This window comes from Strigops habroptila, chromosome 5 (genome assembly GCF_004027225.2).
Source record: "Strigops habroptila isolate Jane chromosome 5, bStrHab1.2.pri, whole genome shotgun sequence".
NCBI lineage: Eukaryota > Metazoa > Chordata > Aves > Psittaciformes > Psittacidae > Strigops > Strigops habroptila.
Genome location: NC_044281.2, coordinates 74,685,994 through 74,713,433, shown reverse-complemented (window position 1 = coordinate 74,713,433; position 27,440 = coordinate 74,685,994). Strand labels below are relative to the sequence as shown.

General features: G+C 37.5%; 1 protein-coding gene across 4 annotated transcripts in view; it reads right to left on the bottom strand.

Moving 5' to 3' along the window:
• The window catches only part of ATRNL1 (attractin like 1), a 513,588-nt gene that overhangs the window by 117,203 nt on the left and 368,945 nt on the right, over positions 1–27,440 (bottom strand). For 3 of the 4 annotated variants that reach the window (XM_030487970.1, XM_030487971.1, XM_030487974.1), the window contains exon 27: positions 12,799–12,906. The exons of the other annotated variant lie outside the window; for it this stretch is intronic. In XM_030487970.1, coding sequence (XP_030343830.1) covers positions 12,799–12,906 — 108 coding nt within the window. The remainder of the gene's footprint in view (positions 1–12,798; positions 12,907–27,440) is intronic. 4 annotated transcript variants of the gene reach the window in all.

Below are 27,440 nucleotides of genomic sequence, written 5' to 3'. Positions count from 1 at the left end.
TCAACAAACTTTCCTATCATTTACCCAAAATCCTAGACAAGTTTCTCTGACTTTGCCCTCTCTTACATGCCAAAACATATATATCAAACAAAACAAAGCATGACATCATGCACTCCTACACTAAATGCACTGGGTTTATGCCATGTTCTGTTGTGAATATCAATGGCTACAGGCAGTGCATGTGCAAACTGTAACACTGTCTAGGCTTTGGGAAATATGATTTAGCTTGCAGGCAAATTCTATCAACATATTACTCAGTGGTCATATTAGGGTTGATATAGAAGCAGGTTTGTGCCATTTTATGAATGTGTATTTTGTGTGTTTTTATGGATATATAGGTGTTGCTCCCAAAGCATCAAAGCATCTTCCTGTATGGCCTCACATTAATTATTGCTTTCCTTCAGGGTCCTATATTGCTAGTTCATCCCTTTCAGTTCTCTTCTTGCTTCGTTTTCAGCCTGAGATTTTACATCTTCATATAAATAAAAGCAACTAATAAGACAGAAATCTCGGTTAGAGAAGCCTGTTTAAAATTTTCTTTAGCTAGTTATTTTGCAAAATAGCAGCAAACTGGTTATAAACTGTTGCTAGATCTTAACCACATTGTGTTTTGCACTACTTCTACCACTTAATTATATTGGGAAATGAGAAAAATAGAATTATTTTTTTTTAATATATTTCTGCAATTACTCTGCATTTAACATTACAGAAAAATACACTATTCCTCAATAAATCCATCAGAGTAAGTATACTATTTCACTAGTCTAGTTTTAATGATGCTTTAGCAGATATGTGTTGTGCTGGATTTGGACCTGATGCAATGCTACTTTTCTTTTGTTCAGCAAGTGAGTGATGGGAGAATGTAAGTCTGAAGGTACATAGGAGTACACGACAGTAGGTTTTGGAGACTTTTTTATGCACATTCAGTATCTGATGTTCAGCTGGCTCTATATATATCAAAATGGTAATATATTTTCTTTCTTTAAAATGTTCTTCATGCAAAAAAAAAAAAAAAAAAAAAAAAAAAGCACTTCACACATCCATATACCCAGAAGAAAACGATCTCATTGGATCTCATTGCCAAAGTCATGTCAGCACCTCTCGGTATATTTAGTGGTGATCTTAAAGAGTGTCCTACACTTGTGTGTTTTGTGTTGCAAAGTACAAATTATGTTTGTGAGTCATTCGATAATGTTGTTCTTTTCTGCACATAAACTGATATTTAAGTGTGTCCAGAAGGGTACATTTGATTCCTTCTGATTCCTACAATTTGAAAAATTTCTCAATAAATCGCTTGTCTACTTTTACAATAGCCCAGTGGCTTTTCCTTTAATAACCATTAAGTTGTTTGTGGAACAGAATAACTTTATTTATTAACTTGAGCTGGTTCAATACTTACACATCTTTTTTAAAGCCCTAAACAGTTGAGACAAGAAGCTGACAGCAAGTGTCTCTTTAAACTTCTCAGTTTCTTACTGAAAGCTGGATAACAAAGATAAGAAAAAGGTCATCTTCTCAAGGGTATAGTATAAGGAATAGCATTTGGAAAGGCAAAATTCTACTTTAGATAGCATTCCAATGATATAAATAGATACTGAAGATGAAAAAGGCAAAATTTTACTTCATACATATCTGTTAAAAACCATGCTGCTTCACACTAATGAACAATAATGTTTTACAGGCTTGGTTATAGGAAGCTCTAATAGGTTTGTAAAGTACACTATAATCATAACTGGAAGTGATCACATATCACAAATACTGCTTACTTTTTAAAGGATTTCCTCTTGCAGATATTGCCCTGATACAAAGTTAGTGATCTTCCCAATATCACTGCAGTCTAACTGCCTTTGTAACTTCTGCTTTACTGCAGATTCTACTTTACTGCCATATACCATTGACAAGATTTTGATTTCCAAAAGAAATTATGGCTCCTTTAGGACCATTAAAGAATCAAACCACTGGGCCCTAAATCCTGATTGAGCCCACTTCTTTTTCAAATTCTAATATTATGGTATTTTCTATGGTAAAAAACTTGTTGGGATTATTACTGAAGCTAACGCCTTATGCAGTGTTTCTACGTCTGCTTTGCTAAGGCCAGTGAATGGAATCCATGCCCTGTAACTTCCATACCCAGCCTCCTCATAGCCTTCTTGAAACCTTGGGTTCCTCACACCAAAGAAGTGATCTAGTCTGCCTGTAATTACTACCATACCTTTCTAAACAATCACGTGTAAAAGTGAAAACTGCCTCTCACAATACGCAGGGAGAAAAATAGGACTCTTCCTCAATATAAGAAAGATATGGACTGGTCGGAGTGGGTCCAGAAGAGGACCACAAAAGTGATCAGAGGGATGGAGCACTTCTCCTTTGAGGAAAGGCTGAGAGAGTTGGGATTGTTCAGCCTGGAGATAGAAGGTTCTGGACAGACCTTATTGAGGCCTCTCAATACTTCAAGAGGGCTTAGAAGGTGGAGATACATTTTTTAATAGGGCCTGCAGTGATAGGATGAGGGGTGATGGTTTTAAAATAAAAGAGGGGAGATTCAGGCTGGACGTGAGGAAGAAAATTTTTACAATGAGGGTGGTGAAACACTGAAACAGGTTGCCCAGAGAGGTGGTAGATGCTCCATCCCTGGAAACATTCAAGGTCAGGTTGTATGGGGCTTTGGGCAACCTGATTTAGATTAAGATGTCCCTGCTTATTGCATGGGGATTGGACTAAATGACCTTTAAAAGTTCTTTCCAACCCAAGGCATTCCATGATTCTGTGATTCCTCTGAGAACATTGGGTGCGAGAAGAAATGCTATGCAGCACACTTATATTAAATTCCCCCAGCTCTGATGGACACATAATGAGAGTGGGAGCTGGATTTGCAGAGTACACATCAGAACAGTAATATAGGTGAGGAGAAAGCTGAGCTTCAGGTTCTGCTGAGTTCAGGGGGCTCATGGTCTGCCTAAATAGGAACACGCTCCATCCTTTTTGTTGAAATTGAGTCGCCATGCAACCAGAAATTCAAAAGCCATGATGTCCAAAGCACAGTAGGTAGATCCAAAGTTAGACACTGAGATGGAAAGAGCAGACTCTATAGCTCTGAACCCTGCTCACAGGGAACACCTCACTGCTTTCCCCCTCCAGAGGAGTGTCCAAGTTATCCTGGAAGCAGTCAGATTCCCTCCTATCTGTTCTTCTTTCACCACGTGATCAATCCACTTCTGTAGCTGTCAAAATAAGAGTGTGCTCTCACAGGATGGCTGGGGCTATGTAGGTATAGTCCCCCTTGGGCTCAGTGGTTTCTTAGCTCATGGACAAATACTATTCTTACTATATTATTGCACAAAAGGTGACCATCTTCAAAATCAGTTTATTTGTAGCCATGACCAGAGGTAATATTTCAGTCTTTTCTGTGGACTCAGGTAAAGCGTAGCCAATAACTCTCTGAAAGCCAAGTCTGTAAACCAAGTACGAAAGTCCCTGCTGGGAAGAATAGTCTTGGGAAGTAAGCAAATTGGATGGCTTTCTGAAGCTTAAGTAAGGTTTAGGCATCTGCTGTCCAGGGCAGGTGCACTGCCTTCTATGTGATGAATTCATATCTACTTCAGATTCAAATTTAGTCTGATAGAAGTTATAGAATGATAAAACTTCAGTGAAAACTGGCATAACCTATTAGGTTACTTAAGAATACATGCAGGTTGTCAAGTTCTGTGAAAAAAAGCAAAGGCACTGCACTTTTGTCTTCTGTCTGCTGCAGTTTCAGTATATGCTGTTGTTGGCAGGAAAAACAAACTCAAGTACAGAGCTAGACATGTAAGTAACATCTCTGAAGCAAAGCTAAGGACTACAGGCTGCCAAATATTAAGCAAGATTATACAGTAGCCAGTTCCACCTGGAAACATAAGAAATAGCTGATGAAATACTATAGTTTTGGTATCTATTTCTTCTTCTCCTTTCCTTTTAAAGAGAGGAATGTCTTACTTTAAAGATGAGAAATAACTTTTGATCTAAACCCAAAAGAAATACTAAGAAAATATATATAACTAGAAAGAGCAGCCTGTCAGTGAATGGCATGTGCCAATCAGGTGCAGAGAAAGGCCCAGTCAATCAGAGCAAAATGTCAGTCTATGTGCTTCTAGTCAGTGTGATAGCATATTTCCATGCTTTGGTATGTTCAGTTTAAATACTTCTGACAAAATCTTATTGTCATGGATTTGCTATCCAAAGGCAAGATTCCCATAAGCAAGCCTTGTTCAAAGACAATCCCAGAGGTACATACGTATATATTTTGGTTTGCATTCACTGCATTTTGTACCTTTATGAAATAAGATGTTGGAAAATTTGTATTTATAAATTTTAATGAGCATAGGACATGTACGGTGTCGTTATTCATAAGATTTACAGACACATCTAAACACTTCTGCTTTAAAGCAATCAGAATATTTATTTTGATACTTTCAATTTGCAACTAGGCATAATACAATAATTTAACAACTTCTATTCACAGCGTGCCAATAGCGTTGAAACACCTACATTTAGCTAGTCAGCCAAAATTCCTGCTAATTGTTCCAATTGAGCATGAAATTTGTTGGCAATTTTGTTCAACACAAATCATATATTTCTATCCAAACAATTTCTGTAGTCATCTGATTATGCAGTACATGTGCCAAATACATTTTGTGAAGCAGAAAGATACATTTTTATCAAAAAACCTGCACAAAAATCAGGTTTTCAGAACTAATTGTGAGTTCACAGATCCTACAGCTCATAAGCTAATAAGCAGAGGCTTTACTCTCTTGTTAGTATGAAATATTAGGGCATCAACCTGCATCTAGACAAATCTCTTACACATCATGTTTAAGGCATTCTTACAATGTCTGTTTGCCATGAAAGTAAACTGACTCAACAGAAATAAGCAAGCAAACAAGAGAACATAGGGATTAAAAATGCATTTTCTGTAAATTCAGAGACTGGAAACATTCCAGAATCAATCTAGAATTTTTAAAAACTTTAAGTTAAGGACTCTGTCAAAACATCAACAAGTTTTAAGGTGTTAGTATATATTTTAGCAATAAACACACACACACAAATTTGGTCTATATGAAAAAACAATGTGGCTCACTTCAGGCAGCATTTCTCTGGCTATTTTTATACTTCCCATATGCTAAAGAAGAAAACTGTTACTTCGATATCTTAAAATATTGTGAACTCAGTTCTGTGCAAGAAATTGAACATCTACACACTTTACATTTAATAGAGTTAGTATATATACACATAAAAAAATCATAGCTGTGACCAGTATGCATGAGCAACTAGATTAGGTGTTTGTTCTGAATCACAGGCTCAGAACATTCACACAGTGCTAGACATAAATTTAAAGAGCAGCAACAAAAATCTTATGCAAATGTAAAGATGTTTAATTGGGTTACACTGTTGTATATGACCATTGAATTAAATGATGTAAAATCTAAATATCTTATTTCTTGAAAAAACAGTTCATTCTATGAGGAAGAAGTTATTGCAAACCAAATATTGCTGATTTCAGGTAAAGGTTTTTCTCTAATGGAAGAACTACCAAATGTTAATTTTGCATATGATATAACATCCTTCACACATTTATCACCAAAGGGCACCAAAGGTGAATAAATCCTTTGCAAAGAAGAAAAAAAAAGATTTTAAGGTAGGATTCAAAATACAGTGACTCAAAAGTTTAGGAGAAAGTTTTCCAGTTGCAACAGGACTGAGAGTGTGGGCAGAGAAGAATGCAGTGAGCCATCAAGGTCAAAGTGTAGCACAAGATAATGGTGTTCTTGAGGCAGTGGACAGCAAATTTAGCATGATCTTTGAGTAATACAGAAAACCAGAAAATGTCATCCAATATAGATTCGTATCTTCAGAGTCAGGCGTATCATAGAATCATAGAATAGTAAGGGTTGGAAAGGACCTTAAGATCATCTAGTTCCAACCCCCCTGCCATGGGCAGAGACACCTTGCCCTAAACCACGTGGTCCAAGGCTCTGTCCAACCTGGCCTTGAACACCGCCAGGGATGGAGCATCCACAACCTCCCTGGGCAACCCATTCCAGTGCTTCGCCACCCTCACTATAAAGAACTTCTTCCTTATATCTAATCTAAACTTCCCCTGTTTAAGTTTGAACCCATTACCCCTTGTCCTACCACTACAGTATCATCTGACTATATTTCTCTGAGATCTACTAGTGTAGGATGCATGGATTTTGGAAGGCTATAAGAATGGCAATGCACTGGTTAAGACAAAAATTAATTACATCATGAACACAGACTTCAAGGAGAATATTGAAGCTATTCCAGAATGGATTGGAGATCATGTTAGACAGACCTACTGTCATGGAGACTAGGGGTCAGGATGACTTAACAGTTTCTGATCTTACATGAAAACTGAGGACGTAAATCAATGAAGATAACAGCAAAAGTGAAGAGAAGGGTCAGAAATATTCAGTAACAGAAAACTAATAGTCCAGTGAAGATAATTAAGCTGTTCAAACAACAGAAATGGAAAATTTTCAGATAGCATGCAGAAGGAAGAGCTAGGCAGCAACCAAAATAATAATAAAGACAGAGCTGAAAGGAGAGAAGCTAATGCAGCTATGATGCGTGCTACCTGGGAAATGTTTGTCCAACCTGTTCTAAAAAGCTGCCAATAAAAGAAATTCCATCACCTCCCCAGGCAATTGCTTCCAGTGATCCAGCTTTATTATGAAAAGCTTTTCCTGATATTCAGCCTAAACCTCCTCTACTACAATTTAAGTCCATTACACCCTTGCTGCCTACAGTGCAGATTGTTGCCCTTCTGATTGCTACTAACCTTTTGCATATTGAAGGTTATTATTTTGACTCCTTTCAATAGTCTACTCCAATTTCCTTGACTTCTCCTTGTACTTATATTATCTAAATCTATGATTGCTCACATTGTTCTCATCTAGATTCTCTCTCCTCTGGTCCTCCTTGAGCTTCAGTGCCACAGATGAGACACAGTACTTAGTTAAGCCCCTTTCATTGCCAAAGCAGAGCTTGGCTTACAGACATAACACATGGACGACATGAATAATCCAAATCTGGAATTAGCATGAGGTTAAGAAGGAAACAAACAAAAACCTCCCAAAACTTTGTTAGGAAAGAAAAGCATTACTTAGGAAAACTACAATTGAACTCAGGGATGAGAGTTCTAAAAACAGCAACTCAGCACATGCACATCCAAAGGCTTCGAAGGGAAAGGTTACAAAAAACCCCCAGTGAAACCTGCATTTCTGAATGACATTAAAAAGAACGGGGTAGGTGTCTCTAAACTGCTTCCTTGAATCCAGCCACAGCTTTTGCAGTCCCTGGAATCATTCAGAACAACCTGAAACTTTTTCTGTGTGATCGTGGCTGAACCTGCTCACAATCTGTATCTTACACTTGGCATTACACTTTCCTCAGCACTAACCATGATAAAGATAGAAACATGGATTAAACAGTGAAACTATCTTTCTCCATCCAGGAGAATGTCTGGTTTACCCACATCATAGTATGGGATAATGTCTAGTTATCCCACCATAACAATAAATAATAATCAGATTTGATCATATTTAAAACAGAATTCATAATAAACAATTAATATGATATGTTAGTATCTTCCTTGAAGTTCCCGAAGTTCAGCTCCCCAACAGGCTTGCATGAGCAACACCTGCAACTTTATAAATTATATAGCATGACTTTTAAGTAAAGAAGTGCAAGCGTAATGGCCTTTGAAAGCTCCTGTTGCCAAGTATGTATTGCCTGTTAGTCACTGGAAACAAGATGACAGTTCTGGGGACAATTTCATCATGATCTTAAATAAATTATTACTTTCTTACAAGGAGACTGAAGTTACCCTCTGATACTAAGACTAAAATTAGGAACTGAGAATATGAAGGGGCAGTCTGATGACTTGTAACAGAGTTGGGAAGAGTCTGTTCCTTGATATTAGACATTAGGTCATCAAAATAATGCAGGTGTAATGCTGATGAAGCATACAACTTCTTTAATTTTGTACAGTGATTAGATTCCATTTATTTGTAAATCAAGTTAAAAAGTCCTGAGATATTACTTGCAGGAGAAACCAGCAACAAAGCTTATTAGTATAAATTTCAATCACCCAAACCTCACAAACCTCTGGTATAGGATTTTCATGCATTTTACTAAGTCACTCTGATTTCCAATAGCCATTTTGTGTATAATGATAGCTACTGGTGTTGGTGCATACCTTCCAAATCTCTTACTCAAAGAAATAAAAAAAAAAAAAAAAAAAAAAAAGGCTGATATTTGTTTCATACTTATCAGAGATGCCTGAAATTCAAAACTTAATTAATGTACCATAAATATTACTTAATGCTTCCTAGAGAAACAAAGCTAGAGTTTAGTTGAAATTCAAAATTCTTGAGATCATCTTACCTTGTCAGAAGTAGAGAACAATCTAACACCTGTGACAACTCTACAGGAAACTCAGTAATTTGATGGAAAAATGATTGAAAGATTTACTGCATATTTTTTTTCAGGAACAATTGTTAAAGAACATTGATTTGCAAAAAACCCCCCAGGTATCCAAGTAATACTGTAAAGACATCAAATGGATGATCATCATAAGAGCAAATCTGTACTTGGTTCTTATGCAGGCAATAGCACATCAGTCTTTACTCCAGCAGATGCAGCACAGCAGATGCTGCTGTCCAGAGACTTAGCATGACCATACATTAGAGTTTACAGTAGTGCCCAAATTATCTCACAGGCTTAAAGAAAGAATCTATTCCTGTTTCAAAAGAAATCCATGGGCTTTGAATGAACTGAAAAATATCCAGGAGTTAGGCAAACCACGACAGAGAAAAAAACTATTTATATTAGTTTTCACCTAACGTACAGATTAACTAAAATGAATGCCAGCAGTACAGAGGAAGTGACTCTTCAAAAGTGATTTATATTTAGTGGAAAAAAATGTTGCCTAAAGGAGGCTTATAACATGAAGATAGCCTAAACAATTTAGTTTTTGGGAAACAATGAGCAGCAAAAAGCAACCAGGTCTGGAAATGGCTTAGGTGTCTGGAAAAAAAGACATGAAAGGAATAAAAAAACTTTTAATACTAACAGCACTGAGTGAAAGAAGCATTGTATCTATTGATCTATGATGCTATTTCAATTTTTTCTGATTCTGGCATTGAAAAAATTATGGTGGTATCAAAAAATAACACAATATTCTCAAACTCTCTGGACAGGATGCTGCTGGTGTTCTCTTGCTCTGCTCCTAACAGCCTGTGCTATGTGAAACTGCTAAAAAGGGCACATTAGGAATTCTTTCTCTTCTTTTTCCTGCCCCTGGGACACTGGCCACTTCACTAGCCTCCCCTGACTGTTTCCTTCTTGGGATCCATAGGTTCACTGCCTGCTCTTGTCCTTCCCAAAAGGGAAAAGGACGAGTAAGGGGTGGCCTACCTCTGTCGTCACCTTCTCTTGTAAGAGCTCATACAGATTTCATCACTTTGAAGTATGGAAATGGCAATCGTAATGGAAGCAGATAAAGATGCAAATTAGTGCTGGCACTGGTATAATCGGTATAATAGGATAATTGTGAACAAGATTAGTATCATGAATATCTTGCCACAGCAGGAGTAGGTATTTCACATATTTAGGATTAGGATACTACGATGTTATCAATATAATTAGCAAGATAGTGATTGATACCAAGAGGGAAGGAGGGCAAGGGAAAAACTAAGTTTGATTTCTTCTGTGTTAAGTTTAAGCTGACAATAAGATATTTAATAGTTGATATAAGGTCAACATGACAGAATGGATGACAAGATGAGACTTGTTAGTGTCATGTTGTGATTCAGTTACACAGAAAGGTAGCCTGAGGAGGTAAAAGTTTGATGAATAATATGGTTTAATTGGGAAGAGCAAAGGCTATTGTCAGTGCCTGAAAACCCACTCAGACAGCAGGAAATAGGAGTAATATGATGCAGGTTAAAGTTTTTTGAAGGAGTAAATATCAATATACTGTCATTTTGTTGGCAAAACATTAAGAAAGATAGACTGGCTGGTAAAGACTCCAAAGCAGAAAGAGAACCAAAAATAACAGATTCAACTCTCTTCTGTAATGCTTTCAGGATTTTATTTTAATCTGTTGCAAATTGCTGCTGACTGAAAATAGACCCAAATATATCAGTCGTATTGTAAGTATCTAAACTAGGCCACCATTTTAAGTACAGTATTCATACTCTTATTTTCTCAGATATGCTTTACAAACACTGGGAAAAAAGTGCCTTACTACTGCACACTAAAACTCTACAGCAAAACAGTTGCTCTGGATACTAACAAATAAATGCAAATAATAAAACAAACGCTAACCAAATGGCATACTGGAATTACCATGTTGATAGATAGTTATATGAATACTGACATGTACCAGACCATCAGTATTAATATAGGACACCAGCTGTACAAAACCATGTAAGCCAGATGACATTAATGAACAGCAGTCTCACTATGCAGTTGAATGGAAGTCTTGTAGTAATATCTGGAAGAGTTCAAGGACATGTGCCTAAAGGACCCATGGATCAATACACTGCCACTGGAAGTGCTGGAGTTATTACAATGTCAATAAAAGTATACCAACAATGTCCAAAGTATAAATGAGTAACACAATGTCAATAAAAGTGTGAGGGGAGGGAATGCAGCCCACCAACATGAAAATTAGAACCCCTGGTATATCAGTGCAAGATCTTCACAATGCCAGTGGAATATTGTGAAGAGAGTTACTGTGTATTCCTTATTTTTACCAAAAGATGTCTAACTTTAAAAGATCCCAGTGGGCATCAGACATCACAGGATTATTAAAATAGTTTAATAATTCTAACTTAATAAAACAAAATGAAGTTACAGCTACTTTATACTTTCCTATTGTTTAATCATAGCATCCTGGAAATGCACATGTGATGCAAATTCCCTACAGTCCAAAATAGAGCTGAGAATGAAGAACAGAATGGCTACTACAACTTTTAGCGTCCTTTTGCAAACTGAAGATAGACTAGGAATAGAAGATTAATATAGCTCTTTCTTATAGAATACGCATCAAAGGATAATCAATACTTTAATCACATTCATTTAATCCTCAGCACAATGCTTTGTTTTGAAATAGATCAGTATATTGTAATTCCAAGGAAACTCTGAATGAACTTTATTCTGTGTATAACTATGTATTCATTAGGAAAAAACACTATGGAAACTGAATACTAAACACTTACTAGAAAATGCTAGGCTAGAAGAAAAAGCTAAAAACCCCCTGTAAAATATAATTAAAATATTTTAGCATCTACATCTTTGAGTGCTAAATAAAAGATATGAGAAAAGAAAATGTGGCAATTAACTTGTGATGTTTACTTCTAAAGTTTAATTAAATAATCAGTATATACAGAATTAGAGTTTGGATGCCTCAGCTCCCACTCATTGCCTCCCTTTGAAAAGACAACAGACAAAACGTTCCCAGATACCAGTGTAGAAACAATGAAACCACATTCAAAAAGAGTTAACTTTTAACTACAGTGTAATGTGCCCTCAGCCTGAGGATCTGGAGAGGGCTTCTGTTCCAAGATAAAAGGAGGTAGAAATATGGTGATATTGGTGAAGAACGTGGGGGTTCTAGTATTTGGTCAGAAAATAACAATGCTTCTTTAAAGAGATATGGCATTTTTATTAGCTATCTATTTCAAGTACTTAAATTATGCCAGCAAGAACAATTGTGATTGCTTCCCATACAATAGCAGGACAGAGCACCTCAATTTGATATGTACTCAAGAGCTGATTCTTTTTCTTTCTGCTATGAATCTGTTTTTCACATTGCTCACTTCTCCAGGAACCTTAGAGATTTGATAGAGTGTATTTAATCTTCCATTGAAAGAGGCTATTGAGAAAAGTAAGAGAAGCTTTGAATTTAACAGGAATTGGCAGCAGTGAAAAGAAAAGTGCAATCCTGAAAGATTTCAGAGCTATCACACCTCATTCCCAGGTCCCACCATAAATAAGATAAAGTAATAACTGTAAACACAATATTGTAAATAAAAGTAAAGGAATACAGGATTATGATTTACGAAAAGCCCAACCTGGATTAGATATTCATTATTATCCACATATTGCAATTCTCCTTCTATTTTCAGGTGAAACTTCCAGAATCCATTTCATGCATTATTACACTATTCCAATATCACATTGCTTTGCATATTATTATTTCTTTTCCAATGTACTGCAATTACAATAAAAGAATGCAGTAATGTAGCCATTATCTACAAACAAAACTATTCAATATCCTCTGTATTCTTTAAACCTGAACATATAAAACTCAACACTGAAATTCGGCTCACAGCTGCTTTATTAATTTGTTTGTTTATTTGTTTGCTGTAATCTCTGTTAATAAAGATAGATGTTAACTAGGGGCACTGTGTACTTGAAGGACTGAGCATGAGGTTTGCACCCTCCTTAATGCCTGTGTCTTGTATTCCTTCAGCTCATATCCATCATGGAAGGACTGCCAGGTGAGCTGACTGCCACTCCAGCCCAGGCTAATAGATTCTCCAGTGGCTTTTGATAACAGCTCATGCCATACTATTAAAACTGTGCCTTGAAAATGGCATAACATACATAGCTGAGACTTGTCAGCTCCAGGTAACCAGACGCTGCTTGGTTTCAGAAGCAGATGCAGATGAGACTAGCAATGTAAATATACAAATCACAATGGTCCCTTGTCAGCACCACTGTTCCTACCTCTAATGGCCCTCGTAGAAAGTCTGTTTGCTCAGCTCCTACTTCCAGTGCTACATCGACAGAAGCAAAGGGGCGGCTGGCCATCTGCTGTCGCTCCCGCATAAGTTGCTGATGAGGAAAAAATGATGTTTTAACAAAACATTAAAAAATGCACCAGATATTAGTCTGCCCTACCATACCTCCCATTACAACATAAGAATGCAAATAGCATGCAAACATTCATATTTGTAACATTAAAGGGAGAAAGTTATACTAAATTATCATCATCTATATTTACTCGAGAACTGAGCCCGGAGGGCTTATGTTGTCTACTAATGGTCTTGCAGCTTGAACTCTGATGAAATCTCCAAATGAAAGCTTCCCTAACTGACTGTTCACTCTAAATAACTTTGCTATTTGTGCAAGTTGCAAGCAAATATGGGAAACAGTTGGTAAAAATAGTTAAAGTCTAATTCCACTGATAATGCATGCATTATAACACCTGCCAAGAATAAGTCCACTTGGCCTTCAAATTTTCATACTTCACTACTAAGCCAGATGGAGTTAATAGTGTCAGGACTCATCATTTTATGCAGTATCTTTTCTGCAGTTACTTATAGATGAAGAATAATGTGTCAGGACTGGGAAGCCTGCATCAGTGCATTTGAATACAATCAGCTACGCTCACAGAGCTTGTATAATCCCTTCCAATGATATCCGTGTGCACAGAAGTCCCAAGGAAAACCACAAAGCTAACTCATATTTCTTCCTCAATCTGTAATTATAATGCTTATTAAACCACGATGAATAAAAATGATGACCAGCACTAGATATTACAGATCTTACTTCAGTGGTTCAGTGCAACTAATAACAGCATTATGAAATATTTAAAGTGAATGAGTCGTACAATTAAAGTCATGTGCTCCTTCAACTGAACAGGATGTCACAGCATCTTAAAGACACAAAATGCTTGCAAAAATGTTTTATTAGAAAAGATCTAAGTTTCATTTTCTTTACTATGTCTCTGGAAAGCTTAAAACATTAGAAATTGGTATTTAAATGTAAATGACACTAGCACTGTGACTTACTGTTCATAAAAGCCTTTGAAATAATAAAAGGTATGCAAGCAAATATTTGCTGACAGCTTCATAATAAACACTCTTGATTTAAGGTCTGTTACAAAGCAACAAGCTCATTTTGTAATACTTCTCATGCATTTTTTCTGACTTGCATTTTAAGATTGTCTCTAGAAATCTAAAGAAGCACTCATAACGTTAAAATCAAAACACTATGGTAATCTCCTAAAGCATACCCAGTACATTCCTAATGCCTGGTTTTTATAAACCTGCAGTGTATTTGTCAGCAAGCACCCGTACAAATGGGCTCCCATTATATCATACCAAAAGGATAGTTGATAATGTCTGTGTGTGAAACTGCATGTTTTATATCCAGAATAAATAAAAGCCTAGTCTGAATATCAAGATGGTTAAAATTTATGGTTTTAAAAATGAAACTGGTGGTCTCTGTATATTGATTTACATCAGTACTGATTTGCATCAGTACAATATATTCATAGATTTTACAGCAAGAAAGAACTACTATGACCCTCCAGTCTTACCAACAACTTGACAAAGAAATTTAAAGCATAAAATACTGAGTCACTAAATGCTAAAATTTAGTGTATCTAGCTCCTTTCCTTCCCAAAAACAAACAAACAAAACCTAACAAAAAATAACGAAAACAATGTTGTTAGAGCAATCCTGCCACATGGAACTCATTACAGTATTGTAAGTCTACAGAGCTATTGGCAAATGCTTACTTTTTAATGGGAAACCAAACGTTGTTTTAAACAAATAGAATTGCTTGGGGAAAGCTCTTAAATGAGCAGAATTACCTACACTCCAAATGCACAAACAATTATTTAGAAGATCTACTTAATGCAGACTATAAGGGAATGTATATTTGATATGCTTTGTGTTTTTTAAGGCTAGCAGGTTTCTTCACCTCTGCTCCCAGTCATGCGTTCAGTAAAACCTTTTCATTCACGAGGCAGTCACTGTAATTTTGATACTCTTTGAGAAGAGAACTATGAAGACATCTAATTAGCTCTGTAAACAAGAACGAAAACTTGAAAATGTTCAGCTGTCCATGAAACGCTGCCGAGTTTGGCAGCTGAGCTCTTGCACATCAAAATGCTCCACTCAAAATGCTGCTTTTTTCTGTTCAGCATTTTAAAGCTCCCTGTAATGTGCAGAACAGGAAAAATAAGATGCAATGAAGAAGAAATACAGAAAGATATTATGATGTTTAAAATTAGCTTTGTAGCAGGAAAAGATCACTAGCTCCCACCATCCGCAACTGACCGTGTATCGAGCGTGGGACAAAGGCAAAGTTCCAGTTACAGAAAACCTTGTGAGTTAGATTATCATATGGCAGGTGGCATTGAGGTGTGACACACACTGTTTTCATTTAGCCAATATGGGTACGGGCAAATTCCTGCAATTCAGTCACAGACCAAGAAACAGGGAAACTGCTTGAAAATGGGCATTATGAAGCCTAGAGGTATGCAACCGCGGAAGAGAAAGCTCTGGGGAGACAATCTAGCAGCCCCCCAGCAGACGGGACAGGGGGAATGGCTTTAAACTGAAAGAGGGTAGATTTAGATTAGATATTAGGAAGCAATTCCTAAAGACACTGGCACAGGTTGCCCAGAGAAGCTGTGGCTGCCCCATCCCTGGCAGCATTCAAAGCCAGGCTGGATGGGGCTTGGAGCAACCTGGACTAGAGGAAGGTGTCCCTGCCCTGGCAGGGGGTTGGAACTAGATGATCTTTAAGGTCCCTTCTAACCCAAATCATTCAGTGATTCTATGAGAAGTGAAAAAACTCTGTCTTACCTTTTTCTCAGTGGCCACAGAGATTAAAAAAGCCACACAGATTTCATCATAACGAGGTAGAATAAACATGGGATAATGGAAAGTGGAACTATGCTAGTTTTACTTATACACTCAGATAACAAAATATTTACTGCATTTAAAAATCACACGAACAAAAAATAAATACAGACTACTTCAGTAACTACGGATATTTACTTGTAGAATAGATGGACATTATTAACATGTAATATTTGAATATTCTATCACACATTTGATTTATAATATTCAGAATTAAGCACATGCCTAAATATTAACCTAAAACTATCGGAAATTGAAAAAATTACTTTCTTAGCACAGGACTGAGAAATTCAATGAGCATTATCTGACTGAGCAGACCACTAATTTTAAGGTCTGCCATAATTTTAAATCTCATGAAGTACAAGAGTATTGACAAGATTAATTTTTTAGGCATCTCTATTATTTTGCAGCAATTTCAAAGTATTAATTTATATCCCATTAAAGAGTTTTGCATATAAAGTATAGAATTATATTTGTCATCAGCAAAGAACAGTAAGACTAGCATACTACAAGTTAGTTCAATTTCTCACTCAAAACCCGTATAATTTGAAAACATTTCTTAAAAAACCCAACTGTTTTGGCATGATTAGTCCCTTAACATGGAAATATACATTCTAACTGATTCTCCATGGACATGTAGACATCCTGTTTTGTCGATTTCAAGTTTTTGTGTGGTAGTCAAGTGTACCCTTGAGCTAGGACCTGCTTCCCCATCTCAAAGTGTATCACAGGAATGTATTTGCCTGGGTAAGCAACCGAGTTTTACCATTGATCAAAAAAATCCTTATGGGGGATACTTCTCTGATCAATGCAGTTCGGAGTGAATTAAAATATTCCACAGCATCTTGTATAATCTGTTATAAGAAAATGTCTCTGTTCCAAAATTCATATTTAAGTAGAAATTTTTTTTTCGTTTGATAACATTTAGACTTTCAAAATATTTTGATGCCCATAATGTATTCAAGTACAACAAAACACTCAGTGCAAAATGCATGTGACAGTGATTTAACATTAACAGAATATGTTTCAACAGTCGCAGGCTGACTTTTTTCAACTCTTGTATTTTGGAAAGGGTTACCATTTTGCTTCTTTTTCCTATTTAGAAGACTTTTTTTCTTTTTTCTTTTTTTTTAAGACTTGGTCTCTCATGTGGAACAGGATACTGTTCCTCTGACTAGCACTGCTTTTTCTACGCTCTTCTCTTCACCTTCAAGCATAACTGTCCTAGAAAAGCCCTAATTGAAAAAAGCCTAATAAAGTACATGAGATGTTAGGAACTGGGACAGGTGTACTTTCTCTTTGTTATACAGCAACAGACATTCTTGAGGGACTGATAGATAAGAATAGCTGAAAAGGATGAAACCATTTTAGTGCCATAATGAACAGAAGAATCCTTTGAAAGATCCCTCTGTAGCTGTTTGCACCTTTATGGGCTAATTTAGCCCACTGGCAAGCAAGGTACATGTTAGAATGTGCCATAAAGCTGGCACAGGTAAGTGTGCATGCCCAAGTTAATGGGGCAGCTTGGAAGCTAGGGTAGTGATAAGAGGTGACAAACGCTTGTAAAAATGTTGGGAAGACTTCTGACCACCAGAATAAAAAAGTTTTCCCTTTGGCTGTTCAGAGCCAGGCAGTCTCAGTACACTATGTCAGAAATAAGGAATGATATGGCAGTTGAAAGGATACCTATTATTTTAACAACAGCAACTGGCCAGCTTTTCTAGGTTTTCTTACTTCACATCTTAGATTTTCTTTCTGTTTTGTTTTTTCCTAGACATTGTATCAGGACATCCAGGACTTTGTCAAGGTAAGTATTCAAAACTGCAAAGAACAGTAATTCATTCTGGTAACGGCTGTCCCACCTAGTGCTGCAATACCTTCCTAGAGACAAAGACTTTCCAAATGTCTAATCTGAAATTCCTATTCTCCTTATTCATCACCCAGCCCTGACTTGTCTGCAGTTACAACTTGGTCTCCTCCTCTCCTGTTTCTGTGCTGTTAGCTGCTGATGTAAATAACACCAAAAGGCTACAATAAAACTGTTAACAATGCCATGCATTAAATCTGAGATTCATAGGAAAAGTGTTTGCAACGAGGAAAAATGACAAACCCTTCTGGAGAGTGGCATCGACTAATTTCTGATCACATTGCATTTGACAAATGCCAGGGGTTAAGAAAATGAAATATTTATGTAAATGGACAGCCCTGCAAAAACATAGAGTATCTATAAACAGTGCAATTCGGTCATTCATATATTCTTGAGGTTTCTTATTGCCATATCTAATCAACAGAAGAACCTTAGAAGGGTTTAAATGACTCCACAAATCTGAGTGGACCACAGGCATTTTACTTAGAAACACAATTTAATTCTCTTCAAAAATCTCAAATTCTCATTCTCAAACTGCATTATACATAGTGATATTTCAATGAAGGTCTGATTATTTGCTTTAATTTGCACAAGATTGCCTTCTCTAACTTTTCTCATTGTAACTCTTGGTGTTACAAATCTCTTCTAATTAAAGTAGCTATTTACATAGCTGGAAAGGAAAGCAATTTCTCATTTGCATGTTGAATAACCTATTTGACTTAGCTAATTTGCAAATTAGCCGATTTCACTGGAAAAGCCTATCATAGTCAGTAAACTATTTTATCATAGAATCATAGACTAGTTTGGGCTGGAAGGGACCTTAAAGATCATCTAGTTCCAACCCACTGCCATAGGCAGGGACACCTTCCACAAGACCAGGTTGCTCCAAGCCCTGTCCAACCAGGCCTTGAACACTGCCAGGGGTGGGGCAGCCACAGCTTCTCTGGGCAAGTGCACCAGTGTCTCACCACCCTCACAGTGAAGTATTTCTTTCTAATACTTAATCTAAATCTCCCCTCTTTCAGTTTGAAGCCATTACCCCTTGTCCTGTTGCTACTTGCTCCTGTAAAAAGTCCTTCTCCAGCTTTCTTATTGGCCCCTTTAGGCACCAGAAGCTGCTCTAAGGTCACCCTGGAGCCTTCTTTTCTCCAGGCTGAACACTCACAACTCTCTCAGCCTGTCTCCATAGGAGAGGTGCTCCAGCCCTCTGATCATCTTCATGGCCTCCTCTGGACTTGCTCCAACAGCTCCACATCCTTCTTATTTTGGGGGCCCCAGAGCTGGACGCAGGACTGAAGGTGCAGTCTTACCAGAGTGGAGTGTAGGCGCAGGATCATCTCCCTCAACCTGATGGTCACGCTCCTTTTGATGCAGCCCAGGATACGGTTGATTTCTGGGCTGTGAGCACACACAGAAGCAGCTCATGTTCAGTTTCTCATTGACCAACACCCCCAAGTCCTTCTCCTCAGTGCTGCTCTAAATCCAGTCTTGATCCAGCCTGTATCTGTGCTTGGCACTGCGCCGACCCAGGTGCAGGACCTCGCACTTGGCTTGGTTGAACTTCATGAGGTTCACACAGGCCCACCTCACAAGCGTGTCAAGGTCCCTCTGGAGGGCATTCCTTCCCTCCAGTGTATCAACTGCACCGCACGGAGAGGCGTCATCAGCAAACCTGCTGAGCGCACACTCAAACCCACTGTTCATGTTACTAACAAAGACGTTGAACAGTGCCGGCTCCAATATTGACCCCTGAGGAACGCCATTCATTTGTTGGTTTTTAGGTTAAATAAGCTCACCATTCCATGATTGCAGGAGATACAGTGAATTTAAAAGATGGACGAAAGTTTATGGAACCAAGCAGCATGAATAAGCATACTTATGACAGCCATCTGACAATCGAGATTCATTCATTCTCTCCATCATGAACTTCCTAAATAATCCTAGCACTTGCTTTCCCTGTGCCTCATTTCCCACTCTGTTAAGTGAAAAGTGCCCTGACACAAGAGTGCATTCAGGTAGGCAATGAGATATTACAATGATGGACATAGTATGACATGCTATTTGCACTGCAAAATAGACTCTACAGAAACTTCCTAAGATAACAGCACCTATTCCATGCCACTTTCTCTTAAAATTGCCTGAAGAAAAAGTGCTCTCAGGTGTGTGCAAAGGTCTATCATGGGAAAAAATGAGAGGAGTTATACTTCTTGTCCTAGCTTTATACCGAATAAAATGAAGGGTTATTTAAACTAGACATAGTCCGGCAAACAACAGCTAAGACATACTTAAAATACAGTGTACACATCCCAAAAAATAACAGTTCCAAAAGGTCAAGTTTTTATGTATCCCTTTTGGAAACCAAATACCAGTCGTCTGTAATTTCCCTTGAACAAATCAAAAATGAGAAAAAAAGATGAGCCCTGAAAAGGTCATTTTGTTGCTAGATCCAAGGAACAGACATTTAATGTATTGCACATTAGCAAGCAAAGAGCAAAATGTGAATCTACTATGACTTTAGCTTTTGGAACTCTGATTCTGGAATAGAATTCCCATCTTTAAAACACTCAGTATGTTTATTACAATGGAAATGACACCCCAGTTTATGCTTACTTGCCAGTAATTTATGGAACCTCATATTACAATAAAGTTTTTAACACCCTTCAGAATTTTTCCCCTAAAGCTTTAGTTAGCATACAAGATTCTTTGGGGTCTAAGAATCAGTAACAAGCTCAAAATTCAACTCACTGCCTTCAAATCTAAGAAGTGCTAAACAATACCTAATCCTATTATCTCTTTCACTTAGATCACTATGAATCCATGTTGCACATTTACACAGTTCCATAACCATTTTAAAGGTTCCTCTAGAGGTACTTAAGTCTTTCTGTAGGCCTTGCTAAACCCAGAACTGCATGCTTCTTTCTTATCAAGTGGTTTAAAAGATCTTTTCCACAAGCTGTTGTTTATTTTCCTGTTAGCTAGAAAAGCTAATAAAATTTCAATTCACAGAAAATTGCTAAAAATGCTTATTCTGCAAACTATTTTTGTGCATAGAGAAAAAGAGAGCCAGATCCAACAATTATATATCTTAAAATGTTTCCACACAAGACATTCGACCGCATTTGCCCAAGGACACTTATTTACAAATGAGTATATTAATATAGGTGTTAAAATTAATTATTTCAGAATATGAGAGAGATTCAAGTGTCGTATTATACAAACTACTCCTTAGAACTACCTCATTTACAATGGTGTCACATAAATAATGCTTTTCAAAATGTCTTCTAAAGAATTGCTAACGCTGATAGTGCAGTACTTTAAATGTAAGTGCCATCTTTGTAAATGGAATAGACACCTTATGAAACTACCTTACATTAACAAAATCTCAGTGCATCTTTTCAACGTTATTAAGCTACTGCTTTTGAAATGAGGCATCATGAATATTACCCATTATTATCACAACTGTTAAAACCAGCTTTAGTTACTTACCTTAGACAATAGATGTCAAGCTGATAATTCCCAGCTCGCAAATAAAGTTTTAGGTTGTTCCTATAGCAATTCAGATTACTTTAAAGATAGTATATATCGGCTAATAAAAGAAACTGGGTCTAAGTGGTACCTCATGAGATCACTTTGTCCACCTCTGTGCATTGGTCCTACATAAAGGTAGGCTGCAGTGTGATTATGATCCTTCCAGCAGATGTATAAGTTTCTTTAAAAGGCTCCAGTGACTGAGGTTCCACAGTCACTCCAGAAGTCGAGTGCCTGATGATCCTCATACTGGAAAGGTCTTTTTAAAAATCTAAATTAAATCGCTATGCTGACATTTAAGCCAATTGCTTCTTGTCCTGTCTACAGTCGAGAGCATTCCCTGTCTACAAGTGAAAAAACCCCAAACATCCAAAACTCTCTTCAGTTTTACAGGAGCTCTTCACAGATTTGAAGTTTCCCTTTAACCTTCTCAACTGTAAACAATGCGGGTATTTAAGTACTATCTCACTACTTCTGCTCTCGTTTTCAGTGCTCCCAAGTGCCAAAAAGTGGGCCCCCAAACCTTACATAGCAGAATAGGAAGGTCACTTTGCAGGCCTTACAGATCTTTTTGTTTATAATATGCTAGCATCTTTGCTACAACAGAAGTATGATGACTTACATTTACTTCTGATTCATGGCCATCAAACCTCATTTTTTGAATATTCTACCAAGCTCATTACCCATTTCCCCCTACCTTTTTTTGCAGATGGTTACTTGTTTTCCGGTGCAGAATCATGAATTTGCCAATTACAGAATTGTGGAATTGCAGCTTTTTAACCTTTTCTTTTTTTTCTAGATTCTCCCATTTTTTGTGCAGATTATAATTCCATTTTATAACATGTTTGCAGTCTCACTTACTTTAATGACAGTTACATATGCAATAACCATGGTCCATCTCTTAAATCAACACCAGAATCAGATCCCAGCAGAAGCCCACTTGACATTATCTTTTCCTTTTCCCTTTCTACATGACAGTCTGATATTGTATAGCTTTTTTACTGTAGGTACTACCAAACTTTTAAAGAGGCCTTAATTAATGTGCTTTTTAAAACATTCTTTTCCTACTACAGACAAAGTCAGAAAGATGGGGTGTACATACTATTACTTTAAGGAGAGGTTCAAGTGCAGGACAAGTTTATTTTATTTGCAAATAATGCCAATGCATTTTTTTACCTGCAAGACAACATAAAAAAGAAGGCACTGGATTTGTTTCTTATGTGAACTGATGTGAAAACATGCAGTCCAAATTATAATGACTGAATTGAAGCTATGCCAATTTAGAAGAAGCTGAAGTTTCTGAAACATAGCTGGACCCTAGACCACATAGTGACTTCAGATGATCAAAACTGTAAGAACTTTTTTTCAAGATTACAGGATCTAAGGTTTATATTTATTTTGCTTCACTATTTTCTTTCTACCTTTTTTAATTAAATTATAACATACAAAGTGAAAAAAATATGACAGAAGAGAAATAAAAAATACTGAGCAGGAAAACTGGGCTGTGCTCCAACAAAGGTGAAGTTTGATATTATTATTACCTCAAATTCTTTAAAACCATCTATTATTTCAGATTACAAGTACACCTGGGTCGGGGCAACCCCAGGCACTGCTACAGGCTGGGCAGAGAAGAGATTCAGAGCAGCCCTGCAGAAAAGGACTTGGGGGTGTTGGTTGACGAAAAGCTTAACATGAGCCGGCAGTGTGCGCTTGCAGCCCAGAAAGCCAACCGTATCCTGGGCTGCATCAAAAGAAGCGTGACCAGCAGGTCAAAGGAGGTGATCCTGCCCCTCTACTCTGCTCTTGTGAGACCCCACTTGGAGTACTGCGTACAGTTCTGGTGTCCTCAACATAAAAAGGACATGGAGCTGTTGGAGCGAGTCCAGAGGAGGGCCACGAGGATGATAAGAGGGCTGGAGCACCTCCCGTATGAAGACAGGCTGAGAAAGTTGGGGCTGTTCAGCCTGGAGAAGAGAAGGCTGCGTGGTGACCTCATAGCAGCCTTCCAGTATCTGAAGGGGGTCTACAAGGATGCTGGGGAGGGACTCTTCCTTAGGGACTGTAGTGGTAGGACAAGGGGTAATGGGTTCAAACTTAAACAGAGGAAGTTTAGATTAGATATAAGGAAGAAGTTCTTTACAGTGAGGGTGGTGAAGCACTGGAATGGGTTGCCCAGGGAGGTTGTGGATGCTCCATCCCTGGCGGTGTTCAAGGCCAGGTTGGACAGAGCCTTGAGCCACATGGTTTAGGGCAAGGTGTCCCTGCCCATGGCAGGGGGGTTGGAACTAGATGATCTTAAGGTCCTTTCCAACCCTTACGATTCTATGATTCTATGATTCTATGTAAATGAAACATTTTAAGTGCAGCATCATTGCCAATTATACAACTATCTAGAGCAGTACTTTAGAAGCTACTTAGAGCACAAATGACATTACCATTAAGGAAGATAAACTTGTGATGGGCCATGACTGAATGATGCCTTTAAATGCTTTCAAGCATGCAAAGGGGATCAAAAAGAGGTACACTTATCAGTAGTCCTGCCTGGATGGATGGAAATGCCCTGATCTACCTGGATCCTCAGTGTAAGGAGCTGACTAGCCTTGCTATTGCAAGCTGAATGGGCATGCCAGACTACCTTGTGCTACTGTGTTGGGTGAGTAAAGCTCTTCTAGACAATCCTTACAAAAGTTGAGCCCATGTTACTTGGTTACCTCCCTCCCTTTTCATTTAAAAATGAGGCTCATCCTGCCACTGACAGCTTTTTTAGTACAACTGCCCCATGCAGAAGCTCTAAAACAGTATTTTTCACATTAACAACCCAATTACTAGTAAAACTATAGCTTTAAATTATAGTCAGGATCAGGAAGTGTGGAAAACAGTCTGTACAGAAAATCCTTATAACAAATCCTGTCTACCTGTGACGAGGGGTTTAGCCAATTCGCATAAAACTAGGATACTGATCTGAAATCTGGGTGCTTGTCCAAAGAAATATTCCAGACTTCACAGATTTGTTCACCATAGCTAGTACATTCAGATCAGCAAGAATTTGGCACACACTGCTAGTGGAAACGGCATGTGGTCACAGCCAAAGTCATTTTGCACAGGGAGGCAAACGGCTTTGAAACAGATGCAGTTCTGTTATCTGATCAGAGTAATAATGTGGATTAAAGCAGCTCTCCTTTGTTCATGTTGTTTCTAAGTTTGAAACAACTGATTTAGCAGATGTGAGATGTCACAGCTTTTAATAGTGGTTGCTCAAGAATACTTGAACAGTAAGTTAATTGCAAAGCTTTGCATTCCTATAGAAATAAGAAAGCAAGGCCACTGACCATCCCTTATGTTTTAAGGAAACCAAGAAACCAAGGCAGTTTGCTCTGAGTGCAAGTATCTTGAACAGGAAAGTATGAATAGCAAGAAACTGCTGAGATAAGGAAGCCTGAAGCTTGTAACATTTTAATGGAGAATTATTTTAAGAGTTGAACCGCTACCTAGTAAGCTACAGCTACTGCAGGGACTAGAACCTGCATAAGCTCCTGAAATATTTAAGCTACATCAGAATTTCAGAAATAGAGCGCTTTCAAGCATTAAATACCCTAATCCTACAGTCTGAAATTCAGTTCTGAAATAAGAAGCACAACATGAATTCCAAGAGACTATCTTGGTAATATCTGTAACAGCAGACACCAGGTTGTTATTCTCTTTATAACAATTTTGTGCACGATCCAGCCGCAAACAAGGAAATCTGACTTTTCCAGTAGTGTTCCTAAAGGGGGTTGCACCAGTCTGTGTGTGTACATACTCTACAGATTAGAAAAAAAATACTGTGAAGAAGTTAATGCCTCACTGCTGCCACACTGAGACTTTCAATATAAAAGTGACAGAGTGTAAATCAAAGTACTGTGGCATTTTGAGCTCCAGTTAGACCGTTTCAAGAGAGAGAAGTGGGACAATTTAGAGTTCATCAATTATATCACATGAAATTAGCCTCCATCACTGGCTTGGCTCGACAGCTTTCATCTATTCTAATTTACAACAGAGAGGACAGCCAAGTACAGGATTGTGGCAATGACACAGTCAAATGGAAGCATAGCACTTTTGGTTCACAAGAATGGTAGGCTTTTCTGGACAGCCTTTTCAGCTAGGTCAAAATCTCCAGCCACCTTTAGTTTCTTTCTTTTGCTTTGATCTGGCAACCTTCCTCCTCATTTAACGAAGCAATGTGCTAAACATCCTTTTAGCAGCCCGGCAGTCACTGTCTTTCTACAGACACTGTTCTGTATACATCTACCTTATACAGTGATTTACCTTTGCAGTTAAATCCTTAAAATAGATGACTACACAACTAGAATGCTATTGTAACTGTATGTGGTTAGGACATAGGTTAGCTATTTTAAAGGAAAATCACTATCAGTAAATTGTTAGAATTTGCCTTCCAACTGACAGACTTTAAATTCGAATTTGCCATGGTTATTTGAAGATACTGACAGTGCAATAACTTAAATCACAGTGAAACACAGAAAAGCACTGAAGAGTCTTACACTGACAACACTTTACAAAATATTTTATATTAAGAATTCATCCTTTTGCTATGGATGTGATCACAAGCACTGTGCATCATCTAAATTGCAGTTAAGAGGCTTAGACGGATTCAAATGGAAAACAGGCCTTGTTAGCACTCTGCATAGTGGTGAATTTGCACAACAGGGATGAAAAGCCAGCTTTACTGTTTCAACCACAATAAATACCAAGAATGAAACCGAAAGAACAAAGACTCTTTTCCACATAGCATAGTCTCCTACTTCTCCTAAAGAAAACATTTTTATACAGGCAAATCAAAGTAGGCACTTAAAAATGCACACATTGCAATGATTACTTCACCAGAATGGGCAGGCTTCCAAAAATATATTTCCATATTCTTCCATCACAGTTTCTCTGCATATTGGCATTATGTATCTCTCTTACCTGCTTTCTTCTAATATGACCTGTTTCCAAAATAAATATTGCCTAAGCAAGCCAAGGTCATCTTACCCATTCCTTTACTTCCTCCCCAGGTTTGACTTTGCTGATAGGATTTTAAGTAGTGAATTACTAATAGGCTTCTTATGGCAGTCTTAAAGTTACTTTAATAATTGCATCATATACAAATGCTTAGAGACAAGTAAATTATCAGAATTTTTGACTACTAATTTTCAGAGATTAGGACAGAGAAATACTAACTAAAAAACCAGAGACAGTGTTGTCATACCTGGAATCTTTACTGGCTTCTTTTTATATGGAGTCTTATACAGTTTGTATAAAGAGTAAATGAATACAACAAATTGTATTCATGACTTTCCTCTTACAAAACTAAAAACATAGGACATTTTAATATTCTTCTACAATATGCCCCTTTCTGCATAGGAATCTTTTATCTGCACTAGAGAGCACCATAAATCTTTCAAGAATGTGGACTTGTTTTCTGTTATTTGCTCCAGCTGGAGACATATTGGTTTAAAATCTCAGGAAACCTGCTATGTGTTAATGGAGTTTCATATGGGCATCTGCTAAATGGTTTCAAATTTACACCATTGTATCGTATGAGACAGTTGGAATTTCATTAATTGAAATTTATTTACCAAGAAAAAAAACCAAACCAACAACATCCTTAATTGGGAGACATAAGAAAACAAAGATATGATCTATGAGTCAAAGGTGCTACACATCTCAATGATTTTCCTCAATAGACCTATATTTATCACCACGCATGCAAAGCAAGGACTCGCCCTCAGGGGCTCTTTAAAAAGAGCATGACAGCTATGATTTGGCTAATGAATTTTCCCTACTTATTTGGAGTTGAAGGAAGTATTCTAATATGTAATGCACAAACCCTTCAACAAAAGTTTATATTGTCTTACTTGGGGCTGTCGTGGTTGCTTGATTTCCATGTTAACACGTGGAAAACTTTATTTCTTGATTACCTGAACTATTACACAAATAGATGTTTCAAAAGCACACACGAATTAAGGATATTCACATCTGAACAGAGACATTTACATTCTCTCGTGAATCTAACTGGGGACCAACAACCCTTCTATCTTTGTAGCTGGATAAGGATCACTCTCAACATTATAGATCTAGCACAGGTTCAATATGCCAAATGATAACAGGTAAGTCTAGTGCACTGTGGAGGAAGCAGTTCCTCTCTGTAAAACAAAGATCACACTCTTGTCAGTAAAGATAAGCTGAATGACCACAAATATGTGAAGTGCAAGAGCAGTGGTAGGGTGTAATGATCTGAAAGGATTCTCTGATCCTTCCCTGCCACGTGTAAATAGAGG